The following is a 24,481-nucleotide window of genomic DNA, read 5'->3' on the forward strand; positions in this document are numbered from 1 at the left end:
GTCTTAATTTAAGTCCTTAGGGTTTTGATTGCTTATTCTAGCCCCTGGCTTTTTGAGAAAGTTTTTTATATTTTTAATTTTGTCCTCTAATTATAATTTGTCATATGTTATTGTTTGCAATTCGATCCTTATTCTTTTTATTTCTGATTTTTTTCCCTAACTCTTTTGTTAAAGCTTTGTTATTTTCAATTTCATTCTTCAATCAAAGTTTACGTTATTTTATTTTTTTCAATTTAATATTCATTTTTTTATTTCTTTTTTATTTAGTTAAAGTTTTTCTTTTCAATATATCGATTTGATGTTAGTTTTTTTTTTTTTTTTTTATATAGCCTTTGATTTATTTTTTATTTTGATTCTCATCTTTATTCTTTTAATTATAATTGTTTGCGTTATAGATTTTTTTTTTATGAGGTTAGTGTGATTCATCTATAATATTTATTTTATATTTTATATAGATTGAACTTCTTTTTAAAAATAAAAAAATATTTTTTTAACAATATTTTTAATATATGCAGCCTTACATATAATTTATTTTTCCTTTAATTTCTTTCAATAAATTTTATGTGTGTGTTGATTTTTGTGACAGATTGATTTTCATAAATAAATTCATTAGATATTACTAGGTAAATGACACATATTGTGATGTTAAATATTTTAACCTATATATATTTATTAATTTTTTTAGTTTTTTTTTATTATTATAGTTAATGATTTTTTTATGTTTTGTTTACATAAATGATTATTGATTTATGTAATTAGATGCTTACATGAACATTTTAATTTATATTTTAAATTTTAATTTGAAAATAGCCTTTAGGCCTAGGATTTTATGAGAAAAAAATTTTATGATTAGTGATAGCGCGTGGGTCAAATAACTAAGTATATATATAACACAAATCGGGTCCACCTTACAACAATTTCTGCTGTAAAAAAGTTTATGGTAAAAGAACATCATCTCTGTTATCACTACTTCAAGAAAATTGAGATGGTGTACAGAAACTTTGTTGAAGAGCATCTCCAACCGGAGAGGTAAATGGAGAGGTAAAATTAAAAAAGTATTTTTTAGCTTTTGTTTATCTAATTAAGTATTCCAATGCAGCAGCTAACAAGGAAGCCTAAATGGCTATTTAAATTGAGAGAAGCTATTTCTACATGTTCCTGTAGAAATAATAAAAAATAAAGTAAGTATTTTTTTTTTAAAGCAAGGAAATAAACTTGTTTTTTGTTTTAAATTTTTTCAAAGCATGAATTGTTTTTTTAAAAAAAATTGAAAATCAAAATTTAAAATATTGATGGGTTTTTTAAAGTTTGAATTTGAATTTACTTTTAAAAAATTAAATTTTTAACAGTAAAATATAAAACTAAAAATTAAAAATATTCATATAAATAAATTTTAAGTTTAATTTTAAATTATATCTTTTTAACTTTCATATTATTTCATTAAATTTTATATTATTTTTATAAATTACTCATATTAATTATATAATTAATAACATCATAATTATATTATATATAAAATATCTAAATTAGTTACATAATTATATAAAAATGAATTTAACATGAAATATATTAAAATATAAATGGCTTTTCTAAATAGTTTTTTACCATTGGAATGCGCATAATCAAAAAAAGTTATATTTATATTATTCAAAAAGTCATTTTATCAATTTAACTTCTCAATTTAGCTTTTTGCATTGGAAATGCTCTAATATATTAGAGAATCCTTTTAAACCTTTTTTGCTCTGTATATTTTTCAACAAACTTAACCTAAAACATTTATTTTATCTCCATTACCTTTCCCCGCTAAAAATGTCCGCTAACTTTATAGAATTTCACAATTTATATCAACAATATATATTTTTTTAAAATTAAGCCTTTTTTTTTCATTTCTCTTTTTTTTTCCATTTAATTTCATCTTTTTTTTAATAATTATTAGGGTTGTTTTTAAACCAACCAAATTGATTAGATTATATTAGAATAACTCTCATATGATTTAATTTTAAAATTAAATTTGATAACGAGTCAAGTTGAAAAGTGTTTTTTTGGGTCAATTTTATTTTTTTTTTCTTTTTAATTTCATCATTTGCTTTTACCGACGAGGCAAATTACTTTTGGACTGGTCAAGTCGATAGGATCATGTCAAAATAACTCTGACACAATTTAATTTTAAACCTAGACTAAACGAGAAGTTGGATCATGAGTTTTTTTTCTTGTAAATTTCTTTCTTAAACTTTTTTAATTTTTAATCTTTCGGTTGGATTGTCTTTAGACTAATAAGTCAATTGAGTCATCATTGAATAACTCTCACAAAATTTAATTTTAAATTCGAGCTAGATAAACAATGAAATCGAAAAATTTTAAGGTTTAAACTATTATGTTGAATTTAATAAAAATATTAAATAATTATTTATAGTCTAATAATTTTTTGTTATGTTCAAAAATCTTTTTATCGTATGGTATAAGGCCTGCGAACTTTTTTTTTTTTATTGGATAAAAGAAATTAACTTGGCAAAAAGTTTTGTTGGTCTCAGAAATAAGGTTGAAACTTGAAAGTGCCGTTTCATTTTAAAGAAGTTCGTAAATTCTTTAGTTTGGGAAAAAGCTCAAATTTAGATTTTAAACATTTTTTAAGAACTTTTATATTGTTCCTTGAAAAGAATTATTAAATATGCTAGAAGTTGTACTTCTTCCTCTCATATAGAATTATCCATGAGTAATATTAATTATTACCTCATGGACACAAAAGGAGTGAGATAAATAAAAATATGAAAAATAAAATTACAATGTCTACTAATTTGAATATTTTTTATCTAATTCCTTTACTCTCTCTCTTCTCCTTATATATTTTTTTTTCTTTCTCTCTCCTATATAGTAATATGAATTTAAAGTTTCAACGAATTAATATTAAAAAAATTAAATTTTAGCATATTTATTGATAATATGAAAATTAATTTTCTTACATAAATAAACTTTACATTTGTTGTAAAGTTAATTTTCTATTTTGTATACATTCTTAAATTATAATTTATTTTCCATCTAACTATTTATTTTAAAAAAACTCACATGTAGAAGTATTTATGTGCAATTTTGTAAAATTAAACACAAGCTTTAAAATATTAACAATAAAATTTAAAACATTCACCTATGGATTTTTAAATTGTTTTACTTTAAAAATAACAAAATACGTTTAATTAAGTTGTTACCATCTTCCTTTACTCTCTAAAAACACCCCAAAACCTAATAGACCTAGTCTATTATGAAGCAATTGAAGAACCAAAAACACATTTTTATTTTTTTTATTTATCGTTTTAGATTTTTTTTAATTCTGTGTCTATATTTCTAAATCCTGTTGTTGCGTGTTGATTATTTAAAGGTATTTGAAATATTAGTTATATTATTTTTTAAAATATTTTTTTATTATTCACATCTGTCCTAAAATAATCTTATATTAGTGATGTAGACGATCAACTTTTTAAATAATAGCTAAATATATATTTATGTGCGAGTAGTTGTTTTTTAATTTATTTTTTATTTATAAATATATATATATATATATATATATATATATATTTATTTTTTTACTTATCTAAAAATCTAAAATAACTATATCTGCTAATACCTAGATAAGGATATATCATGATCTATATTATTAACTATATTATTAATATATCGATCTATACCATTTATATAAATTAATAAAATTAAATTGTAGAATATATATTTATACTTTTTTATCTTTTATAAGATAAATTAAATATAAAAAAGTTAAAATTTATTTTTGATATCTGCAAATTAAAACAATTTAAAAATATATATATATAAAATATTTTAAATACTATTAAAAGACATTACATATATTACTGGTGAATAATGTTCAAAATTCATATAATTAAAACTCAATTTTAATTACAGGTAAGAAGTTAAATGAAGACATTCAATAAATTTATGGTTAAGCGTGAGAATATCATGTTTTAATCAATCACTAGCATTTATTGGCTTCCCTACCTTCTTCTCCTTCGGGTTCATGCGCCAACCATTTGTTTGTAATGAATTTAAGCAGCTCAAACCTTCATAGCACTGTCAATATATCAATCAATTAACATTGAGAAGAAATGGGATTGACAAGAAAACAGCTTACTATTCTTTTTCTCTGTCTCTGCTTTACAGTTTTTCTGCAACTGACCTCTGTTTCTTCTTCTGCTTCACCACAGGTGCATGACAATATCATTTCACTCCTTCAATTTCCATCAAATAAAGACCATTCCTTTTATTTTCTTCAAGTAAATCAGTTATTGATTCCTATGTTTTCATTTCTTCAGGGTCAAAAGGACACTGCATCTTCAAGGTAATAAATATATCACTATTTCACTTAGATTGTTATATGTCCAAAAACTAGCAGCTTTTTTGCTTCACATTCACTTCATTAGCTGAATTCTTGAATTGGGTTTCTTTAATTTTGCAAGATTTGAGATTTTAAGATCAAAATATAGTGCCTTGAATTTTCCACCTCTATACTTGGCTTCCTTTTTGTTTCAGTATTTGTTATAGAATTGCTGCTCTTTTTTTTATTAAACAATTCCAGTCAGTTATAGCTAACATCTGTGAAGTTGATAATCAGAAGTTTTGAGCATGAGAAAGAAGTGCATTGTTCAAGAGAAAGGAGTAGGGCAGCATGGAAAATAATCGACGAGGTATTGGAGAATTACCATTTTAATTTGAATTGCTTCATTTAGTGCTTTGATAGAGGAGTGAGTTCAATACATTGGTATTTGATGTTTGATGCAGTATTTGATGCCCTTTGTGGAGAAAGAACGATATAAGATCTCGAGTAGGTGCAGGCTTCATCCAGAGAATGACTTATACAGAGATCAAGAACAGCATAAGATGCATGTAGATATAAATGAATGGCGATGTGGATACTGTAAGAAGACATTTTATGAAGAGAAGTACCTTGATAAGCATTTTGATAACAGACATTACGATCTGTTGAATGTGGTAAGTGTTAATGGATAATTTTATCTTTATTGATTTGGATCTCATAACATGTCTGTAATTTTTTTGAAAACAGAATTTTGGTGGTCTATCCAAATTAAGCTTGGTTTCCTATTAGATGTCATGTTAAATGGAGCTGCATAGTTAAGATGTCCTAAATGTGTTTTTTAGTTAAGGAAAATAAGGTTTTTAGTAACGACATGCTCAACATTGCTAACTCATCTTGGAATGTTTCTCTGATGAGGATTGTATGTGGAAAGTGTCTTAGGAAAAATGCCAGTTGACTGGGTATGTGTTTTTGCATTTTTTGTTGGACAATTCTCTGGATAACATGTCTAAAAGCTCATAGCCTAGTACATTGTCACACCCTAAGTTGAGGAGTATCACATGTTTGACTATGAATTCGCCCAGCAAATTTAGGCTCATGAAAATTGTGGGAAATTCAATCCTTCACACCCTTAGTATGAAGAAGGAACTTGTATAGAATATATTCTAAATCTAGATTGAGCTAGCTTATTCTGACTATGACACCCTGCTAAATCTGTAGTCAATAATCTGATGTTTTTCCACTGAACTTATGGAAAGCCATGAATCACAATTGTTCTGATCGCTTGGCTTGCTTAAACTCCTTTGTCATTGTTTCTATATAAGCGTATGTTTTCAGTGCTTCTGCCCAAGTTTGTATTGTTTCTTTAAGTTTTATGGCTTTAGTTTTACATCGCTATTCTTCTTATTGCATGGAGAAATATGCATCTATTGGATATTGCCAGCCACAGTTTCACAATATATTTAAGGAATTGAAACACTGAACACTTGTGCTGAACCCAGAGTCATAGCAAGTGCTTGGCAGATGTATGTGGTGCATTGCATTGTGATCTTGTGCTGGATTCTGTGCCACACAAGACCAAGTGCAATCCTGCTGCCACAGGACGGAATAAACATCTGTGTGAGGTGGCCTCTCAACTATACTTGTGTTTTATCTATTTAATTGGTATTTATCTCACCAATATGATAATTGTGTCCAGAGTCTCGCTGATAGTTGTTTCCCAGTCAATGAGGGTCCTTCAGCTCTCCGTCTCAATGGTAATATTTCACTTTCTGTGTAATTGTGACGTTACTACATGTTCAGTAGCTTAGTGATCTTATGATATTTCTAGCTGACATTTTTTCAATTGGCAGAGTTCTTATTGCGCCAATTTTGCGATGCCCACACTTGCTCTGGAGGTCGGAAGCCATTTTCTAAAGGGGGGAAGGTAAATTTCATGCCCTTTCTGTGCTTGCCTTTAGCTGTTGTACTTTGCTGAGTCTATCTGAGGTAGCATAAAAGCTTAGTCTTGTTGATTCAAGCGATGCAAAGCAATTGAGAGGTGGGGTTGAGATCCTATAATTGAAACTTGAACCTACAAAAAAGCAGACAAGTTGAGGAAATGGAAATCAAAATTTTCTGCATTCCTGGGCCCTTTTTAGCTTGCATTTTCTCTTTTTCTTTTTTCACCGTTTCCTCTTAGGTTAAAAATCTAGTAATAGAAACCTCTGTTCAAATGATTCAAGTCGCTTTCTTTCAATGCAACTGGAGCCAGTTTATTGGTTTATCTTGAAATAGAAGATTTTATTGTGACACCCATCCTGTATTTATTGCCATGTGTGCTTGCAGCCATCACATTAAGATTGTTGCATTATTGAGCATGTCACGAACTTAAAGTTCACTTTTTATTAAGGTTTGTTGATTGCGTTGTACATTATATCTCTGTTGTTTTGCATGTGCAGAAGGAGACAAGCACACTATATGTTATAATTTCTGTTCTGGTTTTGATGCTTCTGGCACTTTTCTACATATTCATGTATTTGTACCAGAGGTATTTGCTATCTATATTCTAATCTTCACTCATTTATTTCTTGTACCATATATATTGCTTTACTGTGCTTATTTATGCTGTAGGGGAATAAAAAGGGGCTCCCAAGGGCTGAAGCACATCTCAAAAAGTGGACAGAAGAAAAGGTCTTGAGAACTGGTGCATACCTGTTTTTTGTATGTAATCATGGTTACAGTGCTTTAGTTTATACATAGTTGTTCTGCACTACAGGTTGAGAGTGATATTGATGCACCCACCCTAAATTTTAGGGTAGAGAAGAAATGGATAGTGCAAAATTAGTATGGTACATTTGCCATCATTTTCCTTCAATAAAATTGCTCTATAAATTGTTCTTTTTACGGGATATTTTACAGCACATCAATGTCCACTAGTTCGCTTCTGTTACGCATTTATATCCATGACTTTGTTGGTGATTCCTGCTTTAGGAATGGTAAAATACATCTATATGACCTTGTCGGTGGTTCTTGCTTTAGAAACGATGATAAGCAAGGCTGCATCTTTCATCTCTGTTGCCTTCTCTATTCTCATATTTGATTAGGTGATTCAACAGCTGTACCAACCATAGCTCATGGGATTCCACTCTTTATCACCAGCATCTTCATCAGAATTACTCGACATTAGTGCCTTTTTCAGGAACATTCTCTGCCTTCACTAATATCATGTTTTCTTAGACCTACACCTTAACATCATTTTTTTGGCATACCAGGAATATCAACCTCATCTTGTATTCCTTTCTGTTCATCATCTGTTGCACTGCCCTTGTAGTTGGAAACGCATCCACAACTCTTTAAGAAAATTATGGTTAGTCATTCTGGTCTGGCATTTTGCATTTCTTAAGATCAAGGGAAGTGATTCTTTAAGTGCTAGTTTAATACACCTTGTTGCCAATTGGTTGATTACACGTGACATTACTATATTTATGTAAATACATATTTATTATTAATAAAAGCTTAATTTATTTTTAATATTCATATAATATTAGATTAATGAATCTAGAGTAAAGATAAAGTCCATGAGACAAAAATGTTTTGCAAATGAAATTATAAAGTTGTTATAATTATGAGATTTCTATTGTATTAAATCATTATTCCTAAAATGTTCCTGGTCGATGCTATGTTAAATACTAGACATGTATTAGAATTGTAAAGACTGATACATATTATGTTCTTTTCTCTATGAAAGGAAACAATTATTCTCATAAGCTGAGATGTAAAGGATACCTAGAACTAATATGTAGGTGCTTGTCATAAGACATGTACACTGAATTGACCCATATGAGAATTTTCTATGGAGAGATCACTTATGTCAATGAAAAAGCTCACATGACAGTTGTGTAAGTGATCCTTAAATTTAAAATCACTAGGTCATCTTATATAAAAAATGTTATGCTTTGATCCTGTTACATTTTAACTTAATCGAGATAACGAAATGACAGACATTGAATATAACATAAACTATATGATGATACTTGAGTGATAAAAAGAGGATTTATCATCCTATGTGAATTAGAAAAAATATTTCATTTGTTCTCAAATAGTATTAATTGAGAAATCATTGGCCAATATGGAATGAGGTTTGAAAAGAGTTTCAAATCTTATTCAAAGCATCAATGACTATTATGTAGAGAGCAAACATGATTTAATATGTTAGACATATTCCATGCTTTAATGTTAAATTGAAATATTATTGATGAAAGGATATTAATTACATTGAATGGTTAAGTCAAATTACTAATAATTTTTCTAATATTTGGAGGATCATGACATGTTACTAGATGATGTACTTGATCTTCAAATATAAATTAATCAATTATTTAATTAATAATAAATTAAATTATTTAATTTCATTTAATTAAAATTATAATTTATATCTGGACCAATATATTAGGAACTTAATGAGTCACACACATTAAAAACTATTAGTCAGAAATTAAACTGAGATAATTTAATTAAGTATGACTTGATTAAAATATATTTTAGAAATTAAGGACTAATATAATTAATACATGAATTATAGTTTTAGACCTAGAAAAATCAAGTAAGGACTTAATTGAGTTAATTTCTAAAATTATCCTGAATTAATAAATGAATATTATTCAGGGGAAAAATTGAAATCAATTTATAAGGTTTTTCTATTTTCCTTGTATATAATGAGCCATGCCTTTTAATTTTTTAGAGCAGTTATCTATTTGACATAAAAACTACATAAATACAAAATTAGAGCTAGCACTTTAGGCATAAGAATTTCTCTCTCCTAAATAGAGATTTATGAGATTTCTCACTGGTGGTTTGTGTGGATTACTATTGTAGGCTAAATAATTAAATGACTTGTGGTTTGCAACAACCTAGCCTTTAAAGAATTATTCAAAGTCAAAAAATATCATATTTTCAAGTAATAAATCCCTAAATAACTCTAGACCTGTCTAATAGGATCCTAGGGACTCAAGAATAATTTTCTTTTATAGTTTTTGTTGTTTGTATGATATTTGGGAAACCCAACATTAAATGCATGAGTTTCTTACATGGAGGTGCAACTCCGGCTAATCTCTTCATTTGAGAGTGCTAATATATTTGGTAACCTTAACATAGATTGACTTTTTTCTCCTCCACATGCCTTCAAGATTGACCATTTTCTTTGCAATAGCCTTTGCATTCACAAAATAAAGAATGATTTCAATTCTAATAGCTTAAGCTGTTAAGTGAGATTCTAAGATATGATTTATATTATTTTCTAACACACCCTCTCAAGTGAAAACTTTTTGGGCTTAAAACTTGCACATATTCACATTATCTTGTGCTTAAATTTTATCAAATAAATGAGGCTAATGAGATTTGAACTCGTGACTACTTGATCATCAAGGCTCTAATACCATGTTACAGAATTATTTCAACCCAATAGCTTAAGTTGTTAGGTAAGATCCCAAGCTATAATTTATATTATTTTCTAAAAATTAGCACTTCAAAGAAGATTTAAAATATATATATGAAGTTAGAGTATATTTGTCAAATTATAACCGTTCTGAAGACAATTGAAACAAAAAAAAGACAATCTAACTTGAAGCGCAACTACTGTAGTAATCTCTACCACTCTGTTAACCATTGTTGGGCTTTGCATCCAAACTTGAAACCAAAATTTACAAGAGATACCAATGCACACTAGAAGAGATCTCAATCATCCGAATATAAGGCTAATATGGTGATATCAATCAGCCTAATAGTTAAAGCTGCTAAGTGGAACTCAAGATATTCAATGTATAATTTTATATTAATCTCTGACAAATAATTGCAAAATGAAGCCCGGTTTTCCAATTTTCTGGCTACAGATTCTACCAGAGTTGATTATTATCGTGAAGATCACGATTAATAGCTGAATTCTTCATTCCTTCCTGATCTACCTACTAAATTTCTCGAAAGGTGACAAGCTGTTTTTTTTGTTCCTTTTCTCTCTGCTCGGAAAAACTTCATGTGGACTGAAATCCACAGCGCAAGCTATATAATATGTTGGAAAGGTTACCTGTTTGAAACTATGTCGTAGGAAGCTTTTTCATTCATTAAATATTCTCTAATGTTTCTCCTAGCACTTGGAAATAAGGTGATTTTGCAAGTAATGTTTCTCCTAGCACTTTAGGATACACATATTCTGTAATTATGCATATAGATGTTAATCACAGTAATATTTACTCAGGCCTGATGTTTAGTGAATAGAACAATAAATATCCATGACAACATTGCAAGACATGGTCTGCGTGTAATACGCTTGCACTTTCTCTCAACCTTCCCAATAACTACTTTGGTACTATCCAAACCCATAAAAAACCCTCGCATCACAAACAGCTGATTTCACTGCTCACAAACTCTTCCTCTATCTTGCCCTGAGGTACTCTCTCTTTCTCTCTCTCTCTCTGAGATTCTTCTGTGTTGCAAGGGTTAGAGTTTAATTTTATGGTTCATGCCCTTCCTTTCTCAGTCTTTTATGTTCTTCATGTGATCGACGTTTCATTTTTCATATATATATAAACTTTGTAGTCATAGAGTGCCCGTCATTAACAATTTGTGAACCAAATTATTTAAAATAGTTAAATGAACAAAAAATGATTTATTTAATGCTTTTCAGGAGGCAGTCAATACACGAGGGATTCATTAAATAATACAAGAAATTCAGAGCATGAAGCTAAAGAGAATCTTGCGGGAAAAAAAAATAAGAGAAAAAAAGGAAAGTCCAAAGTTAATGGCATTGATGTTTCTTTGCAACATTCTAAACAGAAATTATTGATGTCCTATTAAACTGTCAAGCAAAGCGTGGGACAGAGTGCAAAAGGGCTTCTGACCTACACGACTTCGGATGTTCAATGGGACATTGTGTTATATCTCAAAAGTATCTTGTGGATGTTACACAAAAAAAAATAAAAATCATTCATGTTTCTAAACCTAAATTGATAGCATGTAAACAACATTTGCAATTGTTTGACCTGCTGCTGTGAAATCTGGTGTAATATTTGAACTTTACAGTTTCAGTGAGATAAAGGAAATCTTTGATCAAGTTTGAGTCCCCCCTTTCCTGCTCATTTCTCACCGCAGAGCACCAGTTATGAAACCAGCAAGGATGGTCAACTAAAGCCACCATCATTTTCTTCTAGGTGGATCCCGGCTGAGGCCATGCTTCTTTAGTGTTTTGATGTAATTTCTCATCAGCGTAAACTTGTTGCTGCCAAGATGGTAGAAAAAATCCCATGTGTATATTCCAGTTTTATGCAAATCATCGAAAATCATCCTGAATCGTCCACCCAAATCACACCATCACCATATTTTACATTAAGAGCACGTTTGTGTGAGAAGTTTGCATCAGCATAAACTAAAATAAAGATACGAACACAAAGATTAAGCCTTAAGTACCTTACCCCATAGTTTCCTACAGGTTCAGCAGACATGATGCCAACATGGCGCCGCCCAACTATCACCTGGTTAATGAATATCAAGCATTCAGGCAACTTGCCATTTATGGATGAAAACTTGTACAATGTAGGAAGACAAATTGTTCATTTGGGAACATATGGTCTAGTGTACTAGTGAGATTCCAAACTCCATCAAAGTTTACTAAATTTTTACTTGACTATCCACGCCAATGCAGAAAACATATTTTTGTTTCTCCAGTTTAACACGAGCAGGATTCAAAAAGATGGAATGGGATGGGATAAAAAGCAGAATAAATGAGCTCATATATTGCCAAAATACTTAGCTTTTGAAGTGCAAAACTTCAATGAAATCCAGCTCTTCTACTGTATCATTTAATAAATTGTTCTAATCACAAGCCACTCAAATGACCCTAAAAAGCAACTCACAAAAAATGATCAGCAATGTTGATTGTGGAACATACATGATAGGATTTCTTTTTTGTAAGCATGCATGCATGCATGTAAATCTGGGTAGAGCATCAATTTTATAACGAGGCAAAGATGAAATTTTTTTTACCTTCTCACCCCCAACTGACCTAACTTTTCCATCAACAGCTGGACTATGTATTCTCAAGAACTCAGCTGACAGATTAAACTTGCTACCATTAGCATATTCCACCTCTACCTGGAGATTAAAAGAGAACATAAGCACTACTGAGCTAAATGGTGGAAAAAATATAAGAAATGACATGGTCACAAAAAACCTTGAAAAAGATAACAGAAACATGATACTGAATATCATTACCAGCATTTAAACAAAAATGGAAGGATATTAAGTTAGTATTGAATTTAAATGTCCTCCTTCAAATCAATATTTGATATTATGAAACATTTAACAAGGAAAGGAAACGAATAATGCGCCCTGTTTTCAAGAGACACTTGCACTACCTTAGGATCGTTTTAGAAATCACCCACATACATCGCATGTCAGGCAATATGTATTCCCTCTATGCTACATTGTCTGCCATCCAGAATAAGTACCAAGAGCATATCTTGAAATGCACAGGTGATCAACGTGAACAAAGAAGACTTTACCAAACAAATCACCTAGGTAAGTATCAAACTTTACTTTCAGCCATGTTGCGGCTACGGCAACCAAATCGGACAATGGTGTTGAAGTTGTTCTTCATATATCAGGAAACATGTCATTAAGTTAATAACAATGTCAGTTCTGTGCATATTAAGTTATTTATTCCTCATCAATCAGAAAAACCGATTGACCACAAGATGCCCTCATAAAGCTCCTTTTCTTAACATCGAAAGGTCGATTCGAATACCCTTTTTCCATACTTTGCCCTCCATTTTCATAAGCAAGCTCATAAGCCTAAACTATCATACAAACACCATATTGACTCCATAAAATTGACATTCAAACACATCTTGTAAACATTTTTCTTGCTTGCAACATTCAAAATTTCCCTTTTCCCACGGTATTAAACAAACCCATCACAAATTTACCAAACACTTAAACGATACTAAAAAAACATAGAGAACCCAGTTTCTATAAACTACTCAATCTTATATCAACCTCAAGAAAATAGCAGATGAATTTACTAAATCACATAAAAAGTTGCGAAAGGAAAGGAAAAGAAAAGAAAAGGGTTTTTTTCTTACATATTTGGGTGCTTGGAGAGTGAATCTCGTGAGGCGTGGAGCATCCAGGCTTGTATGGACTCTCCTGATTGCTTTCTGTATTGCTAGCATTTCTTCTCTTCTTCTTCTTTGCTGCTCAAAAGGATCTCAAGTGCTCTCTTTCTGCTTATAACTGATTGGGCCCAGACCTTGAATAGCTCTTTACTCGGCCCACTGAGCTTATGCTAGTTCATCTTGAACAAGGAATGCTTTCATGGTAGTTAGCATATTAAAATTAAAGCACAATTTTAAATGTATTTTCCATTTTATTTTGTAGTTTTTGCTTTATTTTTAAAAGTCAAATGGACAAACAAGGTTGATTTTTTAATATTATTCTCAGTGGAATTTATCAACCCAATTGATGAATTTCAACTTGATTCTCTCCGGTGAATCTTATGGAATCAAAATCTCAACTTTTTGTAAGACTTATTTATCCCAAATTACTATTATTATTCTCCAATAAATTACATAATTAAGGCAATTCTCCTATTTTCTTTACATATTGTTCATCACCCTCATCCCAAATGGACCTAACTGACATTGAATTACGTGATTAAGACGTTGATTTCAGTAAACATGATTACCTTAAATTAATATTAAATATTAAATCATAAGCTCTTCTGAGAATCTCCTTTGACACCCTGTAGTTTAATCTCTCTTTTAAATACGCATTTGTTAGGTCACAGAATTAACTAAGCAACTTGCTTTTGAAATTATAAATTAACAACGCACTATACGTTATAAAATATATTATATATATAAAAAAATATATTATTATAAATAATGCCCATCGTCACTATCATCAACAACTTCCTCCTATGATATATATAATAATTAATTAGTTGCTCATAATGACTACAATTATCTTCCTAGTTTTCATGCTCTTAGGCAATGGTGATCATGGCGGTGACGATAATGAGAGGTAGAGTGATGACGGATGCCACGTGCCCTGCACAAATCTCATCAACATGTAATCAATATTTGACAGCTGCTAAAGATTAATTTAACTACATATATCTTAATTAATTTGATATGATTGGGTCAAACCAGGGGCATCCATCGATCCATGTTCTAGCTAGTGTTCCTTAAGTAGAATTTGAGTTGACAAATTAAGCAGCTGAGCCTCCTAAGCTAGACAATTAGTTAAGCTTAATTCTTCTGTAATTAAGACATTAATTATGTTCCTAGTGCTGTTGATAAGACATTAATTAACTGTTTGTTTCACAATATTTTTTTTAATATTTTGATTCGTTTTTAATACATTAATCTTAAAAATAATTTTTTAAAAAATAAAAAATATATTATTTTGATATATTTTCAACAAGAAAAATACTTTAAAAAACAATAGCAACTACATTTCGAAACAGATAAAGGAGGGTGGATAAAAGTGAGGTAAGAATTGTATTTTAAAATGTTTTTTTTATTTATAAATGTATTAATTTTTTTTTAATATCAATCCACAAAAACAATTTAAAAATAACTTTTAAAAAAATTAAATTTTAATAAAGAGCAGGTTCAACACCCCTAAACCGCAGTTCCTGGATGGCAGTAATCCAATTAACAATGTGTCCCGAGTGGGAATTAAATTATTTTTGTATAGTTATATTGTTCACACTCCACGGGCGCAGATGAAGCCAAAACTATGACAAGTATGTATTATTAATCAAATGTGATAAAATTATTCCTCTTTTCGGTTTGATTAATTCTTTTATTATATATTAGGTTGACCCGAGCCATCTGTTTGTTTTAATTAATTACTAGTTGCCGATGAACCTAGTTAATTAAGGAATATGCTGCTAGCTAGAGCTTAATTTGATATAATCCAAGTATGAGAAAATCATTAATTTGATTAGTTGACTCATCAAGTTCTTAATAATAAAATCCTATTATGATACGGTGTTGTTCATGAAATCAAAATTGGAAGCTTAATCCTTTTATTTAATTAGGATCTTGTGCTACTAATAAATAACTTAATTCAGCAAATTATATTCGAAGTATTTGTGAATTTTCTTTCTAGCCAGACTATCTGCCTTTATTATCGGTTTTTTGTTCTTGTGTGGCTTAATGCCGACTGCAATAAGCGAGCATGGATGTTCGTTGGGTTTTTATTCTTCCTTTTATGATTTTTTTTTTTTATCTTAATTAAGGAAGAAAAAGATCACGAGTACTGTTCATTTTGTTTTTCTCTTTTTATTAAATTTTGTTTTTCATTTTTAATTTTATCTTTTAACATTTGAATAATTAGTGATTGAATTTCACAAATTATATTGATTTATTTTGTATAAAGTTATTTCAGTTTTATAATTCAAGACATGAGTTTTGTGGGTTAAATCAGTTGATTCAGGGTTTTTAAGGTTTTTTTTAATTGATTTTTTTTTTTAATTTTATTTTTAATATTTTGAGTTAATTATGAATTAACCCGGGTTGACTTAGGTTTTTTTTAATTGATTTTTTTTCAATTTCATCCTTCAACATTGGATTTACTAGGAATCGAGGTTCATAATTTGTTTTGATTTTTTTCTATTGAAGTCATGTGAATCTTATGATCCAGGTTTTGGAAAAATAACCTAGGTTGACTGGCTCTTTTTTTTTTAATTATTTTTTAATTAATATTTTTTTAATTTTATTTTTTAACATTGGGTTAATTAAGGATAAGACTTCTGTATGTTTTTTTTATTTGCTTCCTATGAAGTTATCACAAACTCATGACTTGGATATTGAATTTTATATGTTAACTTAGGTTAACTTGGGTCAATTTAATATGTTGTCATTTTAATATCTTTTTTAAAAAGATGTTGTTTTGAAGTTTATTTTAAGTCAAACTATGTTTTTTTTTTTTTTTGTTATCCAAGTTACCTTTGAATTTTTTAAGTCGATTGAGTCATATCAAATCAATTTATATATAATTTAAATTTTTTCCTTCTTGAAAATACATTAGCAATATCTAAATATTTTTTAATATTTAAAAAAATTAATCTGACCTCATAATATAACACAAGTAAATAATCTAATATTATCTATATACATTATATTTTTGTTATCATCACATCTTTTAATATGTTGGAGTCACTAAGGCCATTAAATTGAAATTTTTTAGTTATCATATTTTTAAAATAAATATAATTTGGTTTCTAACAATATTTTTCAATTAAGTTTGTACATTTCAAATCATAAACTTTGTCAAAATTCTTCATATATTATATATATATATATATATATATATTATAAGAAATAAAAATTCAAAACAATCACAATAATATCAACAACTATCACAAAAAATTGATCACATCCATAATCAACTAATCTAATCAAAACAAAAATTATCAAGTAGTTTAGAGACTAAGCTATTATATTGAGATATAATCCATTTTTAAAAGACGTGAATGAAGAGCCTGTTTTTTTTTTTTTTTGTGGTTTAAAAATACTTTTCGAAAAAAATTTGATTTTTTTAAAATTTATTTGCTTCAAATTAATATTTTTTTATATATATTTTTAGATCATTTTGATATACTGATATCCGAAATATTTTTTTTTTAAAAAATATTATTTCAATATATTTCTAAGCAAAAAACACTTTAAAAAATAATTGCAACCACGATACTAAACAGGCTCGAGAAGTAAACCATGCACCTCACCTTAACTAATATATATATATATATATATATATATATATATATATATATATATATAATTAATTAATTTAATTTTCTTTTCAATGAAACCCTCCTATAGCCTAATTAGAAGACATTAGGCATGAGATTATGGTAAAAACATAATATTTAGAGATGTGAAACTAAAATATAAAATATGAAGAAAATTTATGACTGACCCTAAATTAATGAGGATTTTTTATTTTGATCCAAAAATATATTTTATTTATATTTCAGTCCCTAAGTTAGAGAGAGGAGAGAGAAAAACTCACCAAAAAAAAAAAGATGTTAACTTGAATAATATGTTTGGTGAGTTAACTTGAGTTGATTGAAATCGATCTAATACATTATCGTTTAAATGTTAAAAATAAAAGAGGAAAGTGAGTTGTATTTTGTTAATTGAAACCTTTTTATAACGATCGTTTAGATTGCTTTTAAACCCACATATCTAGTTTTGTTTTTTATGTTATTTTTTTTTGATCTTGAAACCCGTCATATTGATTGAGTCACATCAAAATAACTTTTATATGATTTAACTGAAAACCCAAACTTGACAAAGACTTGAGTTTGGAGTTTCAAGTTTGATTTGCTAGACCTAGTTTAATGGAAATATCATTGAACCCCCTATAATTTTTGATATTCATTTTTTATGTTCAAAATTTTTTAGTCTAACTCGTAAAATGGTGTGGGAAGTAAACTAGTAATACCTATTATTTTTATTTTTTAGTTCTTTGTCTCAATTGTTTATGTTAAAAGCAATTAAATGATTTTGTTTTAAAGAAAATAAGGAAAAGTTCTCACAAAAAATATAGCAAAATTATATGAAATAAAAGTTTTATTTTTTTTAAACATGTATACCCATTTAAATTCACTTAACTCTTGTTATCTTATTCATTAGTACATTTAAATCTTTGATTAATTTTGATCAAGTTTACAAGTTGACATGTAGGAACTTATAATGTTTGGTTTTTATAATGCATGTGAAATTGTGTGGGAGGAGTATGCAGTATTTAGTAATACACGCGTCATTTCTTGATGGTCAAATATTCACTTCCGTCTTGTTGTTGGAGTCAAAACAGTGTCTTCTTCTTGATGGGGTGTTGTGTGACAATGATGGTGGGATGATTTGTCTTCATTGCTGTTTTTTTTTTTTTTTTTTCCTTTCATCTCCTTGAATTCCATATTGACCATTCAAAATTTCTGAATTGTTCTTATATTTAGTGAGATTTCAACTTTGATTTTTATTTTTTAATTTTTAATTTTTTTTTCTTAGTTGTTTTGTAAAATTCTTATTTATTTTTCAATTTCATCTTTCAATCTTAACTTGTGATAAATTTGTTTTTTAATTTGTTTCTTATTCTTTTTGATTATTTTTTTTTTTTTTTTTATCTTTATGTTGATATGATTTTTCTTATCAATCTCACCCTTTAATAAAAAAATTGTAGTTCTCCTCTAATTTACATTTTGTTTCAATTTTGATATTTATTTTTTTAATTGATATTTTTTTGTTTTGGATTCTTTTGTATAATTGATTTTTTTAAAAATAATTTCATCAAACATTTGAGAAGTTATCGCAAATTGACATTATTTTTTTTCTTTTTTTCTTATTCATTTTCATTATTCAATTTTTTTAAATGAACTTTGTGATTTTTTTTTCCTATAAGATTATTCTGATCTCATGACTTGAACCGTAGGTTTTGGCTGACACTTATTATCCGAGTTATAGATTAATTATCATGCTAACTCAGGTTGACTCATACCATTTTTTTTATTTTTTTACCTAATGATCTCGTTCTTTCATATATATTGGTTAGAAATTGAGATTTATTGTTTTTTTTTTTTAAAATGATTTTTTTTTTCAAGTTGTCCTAATCACTTTGTTTTTATTTGATCTATTTGCTGTCATTATTAATTTTTTTATTACCTAATTAAAATAAAACTAACTTATTTATAATCATGGATTTTTTTTTAAAAAAAAACATGCATGCGTGACTTGAATAATATTCTTTACATAAAAAAAATTCAGCCCTGTAGCGTACATGGCATCCACGTCTAGTTTTTAACTACGTAAGCAACACCAACTAGTAGAAAGATATGGTGATGGAGAAAAGGTAAAATACATGGATGACATTAAGCCACCAAACAGTAAAGAAACCTTTAAAGTATAAAAGAAAGAATAGAGGAATGGAGGACAGCAACGACTCGTTGTTCGTAACTTCCTTTAATTTGTGGCGGCCTTTTTAACTGTATTTGTATTTTCTTTCGCTTTTCTAATTTTTATTTTTTAATATACAAGTGAATCGTATAGTAAAGTAAGGGTTTATAAGATTTGAATTCAAAACTTTCTCCAACCATTAATTAACTTCAGGAAATTTATCGGGAAATATTTCCGTGATGTTCACCGATAAATATGTGATATTTATGGATAAATGTTGCAACCATATAATTAGAAAAATTCATTATAATTTACAAATAAAAATATTTTTATTAATGTATTCATTTATATCGGTTAATTTTCTAGTAGTTCTAGTTGTGATATATAGTTCAGTTTATTATTTTAGTTTTACACCAAAAAATGCTTAGTTATAAATGGGAGGAATTATAAGAAAGTGTTAGAGAATAACATAAATCATATCTTGGAGTCTCATCTAATAACTTAAATTATTGGATTAAAATGGATTTTTTAATATTATATTAGAGTTTTGATGAACAACCCGATCACGAGTTTAAATCTCATTATTTTTATTTATTTAATAAAAAATTAAGAAAAAAATAATAATATAGATCTATTCAAGTTTTAAATTTAAAAAACTTTTATTAATTTTTTTTGACAAAGAGAAAGTTTGATTCAAAATCTTCTAATGGAACTAAAATTTTGCTCTGTTCAAAAGCAAATATACTGAGATATTTTTGTCTGTTTTCTAAAATTAAGTGCGGTTTGTGGATCGTTTTGACAAAAATGATTTTTTAAAAATAAAAAAGCATCATTTGCTCGGCACGAAAAGCTACTTGAAAAGACTTACCACACTGCCAAACACGCTGTGAGATTATTAGCCATTCGGAACTGCTAATTATAACTAAATCCAGGAAATATTAATTAGCACTCCTTGTTTCCTCCTTAACCTCTCAAGTTCTTGAGACAGAAAACAAAGGAATCAAATTTATGATTAACTTAATCAATTATAAAGCTGGCCAGAGATCGTATCAGCATATAACGTGGGGCAGGCTCTTTTTCCCTCCAGAGGTAGATTTGATTTGCCAGATTCTATATATAAAATCCCTTGATCTCTATGCATAGGATGCATGCACATGTTAGTCTCAAGAACACTTCAAGATCTTGCATGATTCAGTGCTCAGCACGATCTATTCTCCAGTTATCTTGGCCCCGACATGTTTACAAAGGTGAAACAACTAAAAATCACGTAGAAATTTGGTTCAGGCAGTTCAATTTGTTAATCTTAATTAGAGAAAGTCCACGAATTATTCTATTATCAGTAATTAAACTGGCTATAGTTTAGTGTATGGTGAAAACGATACATAAAAAACAAAGCATTACCATGCATCATGTATATAATGATTGATTTGATTCCTTCTATCTACTTGCCTATAAATATTTTCTGCGAAGATCAAGCCTTACAATGCTCAAGTAAGTCAAAAATAAAAACAAAAACTAGTTTTCATGACTCTCTTTTGAAATGGGACCGATTCTTTTTATATTTTCTTCACATACGGCATCCACTAGCATGAATATAGGACCTCCATGAGAAATTTACACAAGTTTTTAGAGGAATATGTATGGTATAAATTTTCATTTTCAGAATGAAGAGGATTTGTATATATCATGTTGCCATTAAATAAATTTTCTCACGTAGCAATCAAGCATTGAATTTATACCAAATATGAAAGCTTGCAGGGTTGCTTTCTATCGTAGTTGTGAACTCACAAATCTAACTTAGTTTAATTAGTTGCAAGAAATTATGTAATTAGACAAAGTAGAAGTCAAAGAATTATTGCTTCAACAAAAAATTTATTTATATAAAAAATATATTGTTAACAAATCTGACTTTGCTTTCGTTTTGTAGATGATAATGATAGGATTTTAAACTTTAAATTTTAAATGAACTCGAAAAGTCGACCCTTTTTTACTATCAAGAAAAAGAAATCATTTCAAGTATTGGGTTTAATTTTTTTAATCTTAACATCAAGGTAATTTAAAATTCAACTTTTTCTCGAGATTAAATCTCTTTTCAATTGGTTTTTAAGCAAACTATCCACGATGGGATTGGTTATGAGGCTCAATAATAATCAATGATAGGATGATAATCATTAAATCCAGCAAAAGAAGAATTTAATTCTAAAAAAAAAGAGGAAAAGTAATTAAATCCAACCCCATAGAAACTTTTAGAATTACATTTAATGAGAACTATATATGACTCCAATGATAGTTTTATTACAGTTGCATGCATGTATAGGAGACAAGAAAAAAGTAATTAACATAGCTCATAACAACTACGGGCAAGGATCAAGCTTTTTGCAAAGCTCAGATGTCCCTGTGACGGCGAAAGAACAAGAAAACAATAATGTACAGAACATATTGCACTAAATTTTTCATCATCAGAAAGAAGGAAAGGAAAAGGCAAAGAATAAGAACAACTTGAGTTGTTTAAAATAAATGGTTTAATTCATATTAAATAAAGAAGCACTCAAATCACTAACACCGTCTGATTAACTTTTATGGGAGTTAAATGCTGGAGTGATAATGAGATTAGAGGCGCTTGGGGACCGAATGCTTCATGTAATTACATTGGCTATTTTCCAGGAAGAAAAGATCTTCATCTAGATGAGTGAAGCTGTCCCATGAGAGAAAAGAGTCCACACTCTCAATCCATTGACTTACAGAGTGTTCTTGAATGGAATGGAATTCTCCAGCTGAAAGGTTATTGGATTCTTGAGAACTATAAGAAGTAGATGTGTTGGTTTTCTTGATTAATCCATGAGCCCACATCCAAGCTCCCACACAACATTTCATAGCTCTTCAGAAGATCAGTTTCATCAGTTTCATCCAATATCTTAAATTCATCTTGCTCAAGTTTCTGATCTCTTTCTTGTACAAGATCACTCTTGGCTTGGTCACGATCCTCTGACTTGACTTCCAAGCTTTCCTCTTGTTCTTTTAGTGAAACAGATTCTTGAATTGTCTCCTCCTCCTCCTCACCACTAACATCCTTCTCTGTCTGTTGAATGGGGTTGTGGGTCACGGGGTCTAAACCAAGAACCTTCAATTTCTTCTTAATTCGAGTGTTCCAATGGTTCTTGATTTCATTGTCTGTGCGGCCCGGAAAATGTGAAGCAATCTTAGACCACCTACACAAAATTAAGTGTTCCCAAACGTCTTAGTAATTAAACAAGAAAATAATAAAAAAAAATCCATCAACAAGTAACTGTCGTAATAATTAATTAATGACCCTGCATTAAAGTTTCTTGAAAGTAATCTTGAGGGAAAGCGAAAAACAAGAAAGCATTAATATTATACCTGTTGCCAAGACGTGAATGAAGCTGGATAATCTGATTGTCTTCCATTTTTGTAAAACCACCTCTCTTTAGATCCGGTCGCAGATAATTAATCCATCTTAGTCTACAGCTTTTTCCACATCTTAGCAAACCTTCAACAACCATGCCACCAAAATGCTACCATTTTAGTTAAAGCTATGATGAAGTTGGTAAATGCATCAGCGCTATGCTTGAAACGAAGAAAAGAAAAGGAAAGAGATGCACACCTGCAAGCTTAGGAACCATTCGCCAGCATTGAATACCATTGTTGAGGATAAAGTTCGTGAGCTTATGATCTTCCTCAATTGTCCATGGACCTCTTTTTAATCCAACCTTATCGCAGCAAGGTTGCCTTCCCATTTTTGCCAACCTGAAGTGATGATCAAAGCTAAGCTAAGCTAGGAAGCTAGTCTTGACGCTTGAGAAATAACTCGAGAGCTAAAAAGTGAAAGGGACACCACCCTTTATAAATAGAAACTTATAATCCAAGAAAAGATGCTGCCAGTTCATTCAGACATAAAAAAAAGAAGGATGTTGTTTGAGGGGGAGAGAAATGATTGAATGGAAAAGCATATAGGAGTTGAGAGCTCTTAAAAAGAATGGAGGGTGTGTATAATTATAAAATGGCCACCAGCGCCACCCTTATAGGAGACAATGGAAAGGGTCTTGATGAGCATGAAAAACTGTACAGGAAAGAAGAACCAGACGTGGGTCGTCTTCGTTGACAAAATTAATTAATTTTGATGCTAAAGTCTTCTAATATTGGGTTTTAATTTGGTTAAGCCCTAAAAAATAACAAGACTTAACAAGACTTGAAGGATTATCCGGCCCCTTAAAAGCTGGCCATTTTTTGTCGTTGGGGGCAACTCATTTCATCTTAGAGAGAGAGAGAGAGAGAGAGAGAGAGAGATTCCTTCTTCTTAATGTGAAAGTGTCATAAAATTTCATTGATGGATTCCTCGAGCTGCAACTTGCAACCTTGACCTTTACCAGTATAGGTAGATTGGCAAACAAGACATGGTTACCTTCGGTGGTCAATGTTTGCTTGTTTTAAACTAATCTAATGAGAAAACTACGCAAGTGACAATAGTAATAAGACACTATATATTATATACAAGTCCATTGATTGAATCTTTAGTTATGTTTTGAACTCTTCATAGATAATACTTAAGAACGAAGAACAACGACATTATTACCTTAATTAGATGCTTAATATATAGATCGCCTTTTAATATATTTAACAAGAAGTGGCAATATTATTCATGCCCAACACCTTCAACTTGAGAGATGGATCTCTTGCTTGCATATCCAATTAGATTTAAGGTTCTTTTGTACTCTGCCGAAAATCCAGAAAAAAGGAAATCGCAACCAATGGCAATTAGCCTATAAGTTGTCCAGTGATCATTACAAGTATCCAAGAGTGAAGAGTACTTTATGCATTTTAAGAAACTTTATCTGTTTTCCATGAGAGAAAAAGGTTTGAGATTATAAATTCTGGATTCAAACAAATTAATGATTTATAAAATTGATACAACTTACCTAACTTTCACCTTAAAAATGTGTTTCTTGTTTCTCCTTAACTAATACTTTGAGGTGATAATTCCGTGGTCACTAATTTATTTATTTTTTAATTATTTTTGGTATACAACTGATGAACATCAAAAAAAATATAACTCTTAGGTTGGATAATCGGTTAATCAGTTGGTTATATTAATTTCATTCATTCTTCTTAATCAAGATGGTTGGTAGCTTATATTTCGTATTTGTTAGGCTAAGTTGACTTATGGCTAATACTTGTAAAAGATCTTTTTTTTTATGGAATGATGGTTTTC

General features: G+C 29.3%; 3 protein-coding genes across 9 annotated transcripts in view; 1 reads left to right on the plus strand and 2 right to left on the minus strand.

The window, feature by feature from the left end:
- The window catches only part of LOC118042875 (uncharacterized), a 91,066-nt gene extending 77,478 nt beyond the window's left edge, over positions 1-13,588 (minus strand). Inside the window, exons 1-4 of one of the 3 annotated variants that reach the window (XM_035076578.2) lie at positions 13,432-13,588; positions 12,335-12,442; positions 11,764-11,823; positions 11,207-11,636 (exon numbers count right to left, since the gene is read on the minus strand). In XM_035076578.2, coding sequence (XP_034932469.1) covers positions 11,622-11,636; positions 11,764-11,823; positions 12,335-12,442; positions 13,432-13,521 — 273 coding nt within the window. In that variant the 5' untranslated portion in view covers positions 13,522-13,588 and the 3' untranslated portion in view covers positions 11,207-11,621. Of the gene's footprint in view, positions 1-11,206; positions 11,637-11,758; positions 11,824-12,334; positions 12,443-13,431 lie in introns of those variants that run through there. The other 2 variants (XM_035076577.2, XM_073407163.1) reach the window with 2 other exon arrangements.
- Positions 3,924-7,202, plus strand: LOC118062739 (uncharacterized). Of its 5 annotated transcripts, none has more exons than XM_035076573.1 (10): positions 3,984-4,043; positions 4,168-4,211; positions 4,320-4,345; positions 4,619-4,691; positions 4,786-4,995; positions 5,821-5,943; positions 6,018-6,075; positions 6,172-6,245; positions 6,760-6,848; positions 6,932-7,202. In XM_035076573.1, the coding sequence occupies exons 1-10, from the start codon at positions 4,025-4,027 to the stop codon at positions 6,996-6,998; spliced, it is 783 nt and encodes a 260-aa protein (XP_034932464.1). In that variant the 5' UTR covers positions 3,984-4,024; the 3' UTR covers positions 6,999-7,202. The 5 variants fall into 5 exon arrangements, with proteins under 5 accessions (XP_034932463.1, XP_034932462.1, XP_034932464.1 ...); XM_073407161.1 differs by having other exon boundaries at positions 4,006-4,043; positions 4,622-4,691; XM_035076572.2 differs by having other exon boundaries at positions 3,924-4,211; positions 4,622-4,691.
- An 8,137-nt stretch (positions 13,589-21,725) lies between the features above and the next one.
- LOC118062743 (myb-related protein 315) lies at positions 21,726-23,180 on the minus strand. Its single transcript, XM_035076580.2, is given in 4 exon segments — positions 21,726-22,077; positions 22,079-22,463; positions 22,633-22,762; positions 22,877-23,180. Coding segments are annotated over 4 exon segments (861 nt in total). The 5' UTR covers positions 23,010-23,180; the 3' UTR covers positions 21,726-21,864.
- Positions 23,181-24,481: the final 1,301 nt, after the last annotated feature.

The sequence above is a fragment of the Populus alba genome, chromosome 1 (assembly GCF_005239225.2).
Source record: "Populus alba chromosome 1, ASM523922v2, whole genome shotgun sequence".
Classification (NCBI taxonomy): Eukaryota; Viridiplantae; Streptophyta; class Magnoliopsida; order Malpighiales; family Salicaceae; genus Populus; species Populus alba.

Excerpts from the sequence above, each read along its gene's own strand:
- LOC118062739 (XM_035076571.2), top strand. The coding sequence starts at position 4,113 with ATGGGATTGACAAGAAAACAGCTTACTATTCTTTTTCTCTGTCTCTGC. Across the intron at positions 4,996-5,820 it reads ATTACGATCTGTTGAATGTG|AGTCATAGCAAGTGCTTGGC; the intron begins GTAAGTGTTAAT and ends TGCTGAACCCAG. Across the intron at positions 6,076-6,171 it reads TTCAGCTCTCCGTCTCAATG|AGTTCTTATTGCGCCAATTT; the intron begins GTAATATTTCAC and ends TTCAATTGGCAG.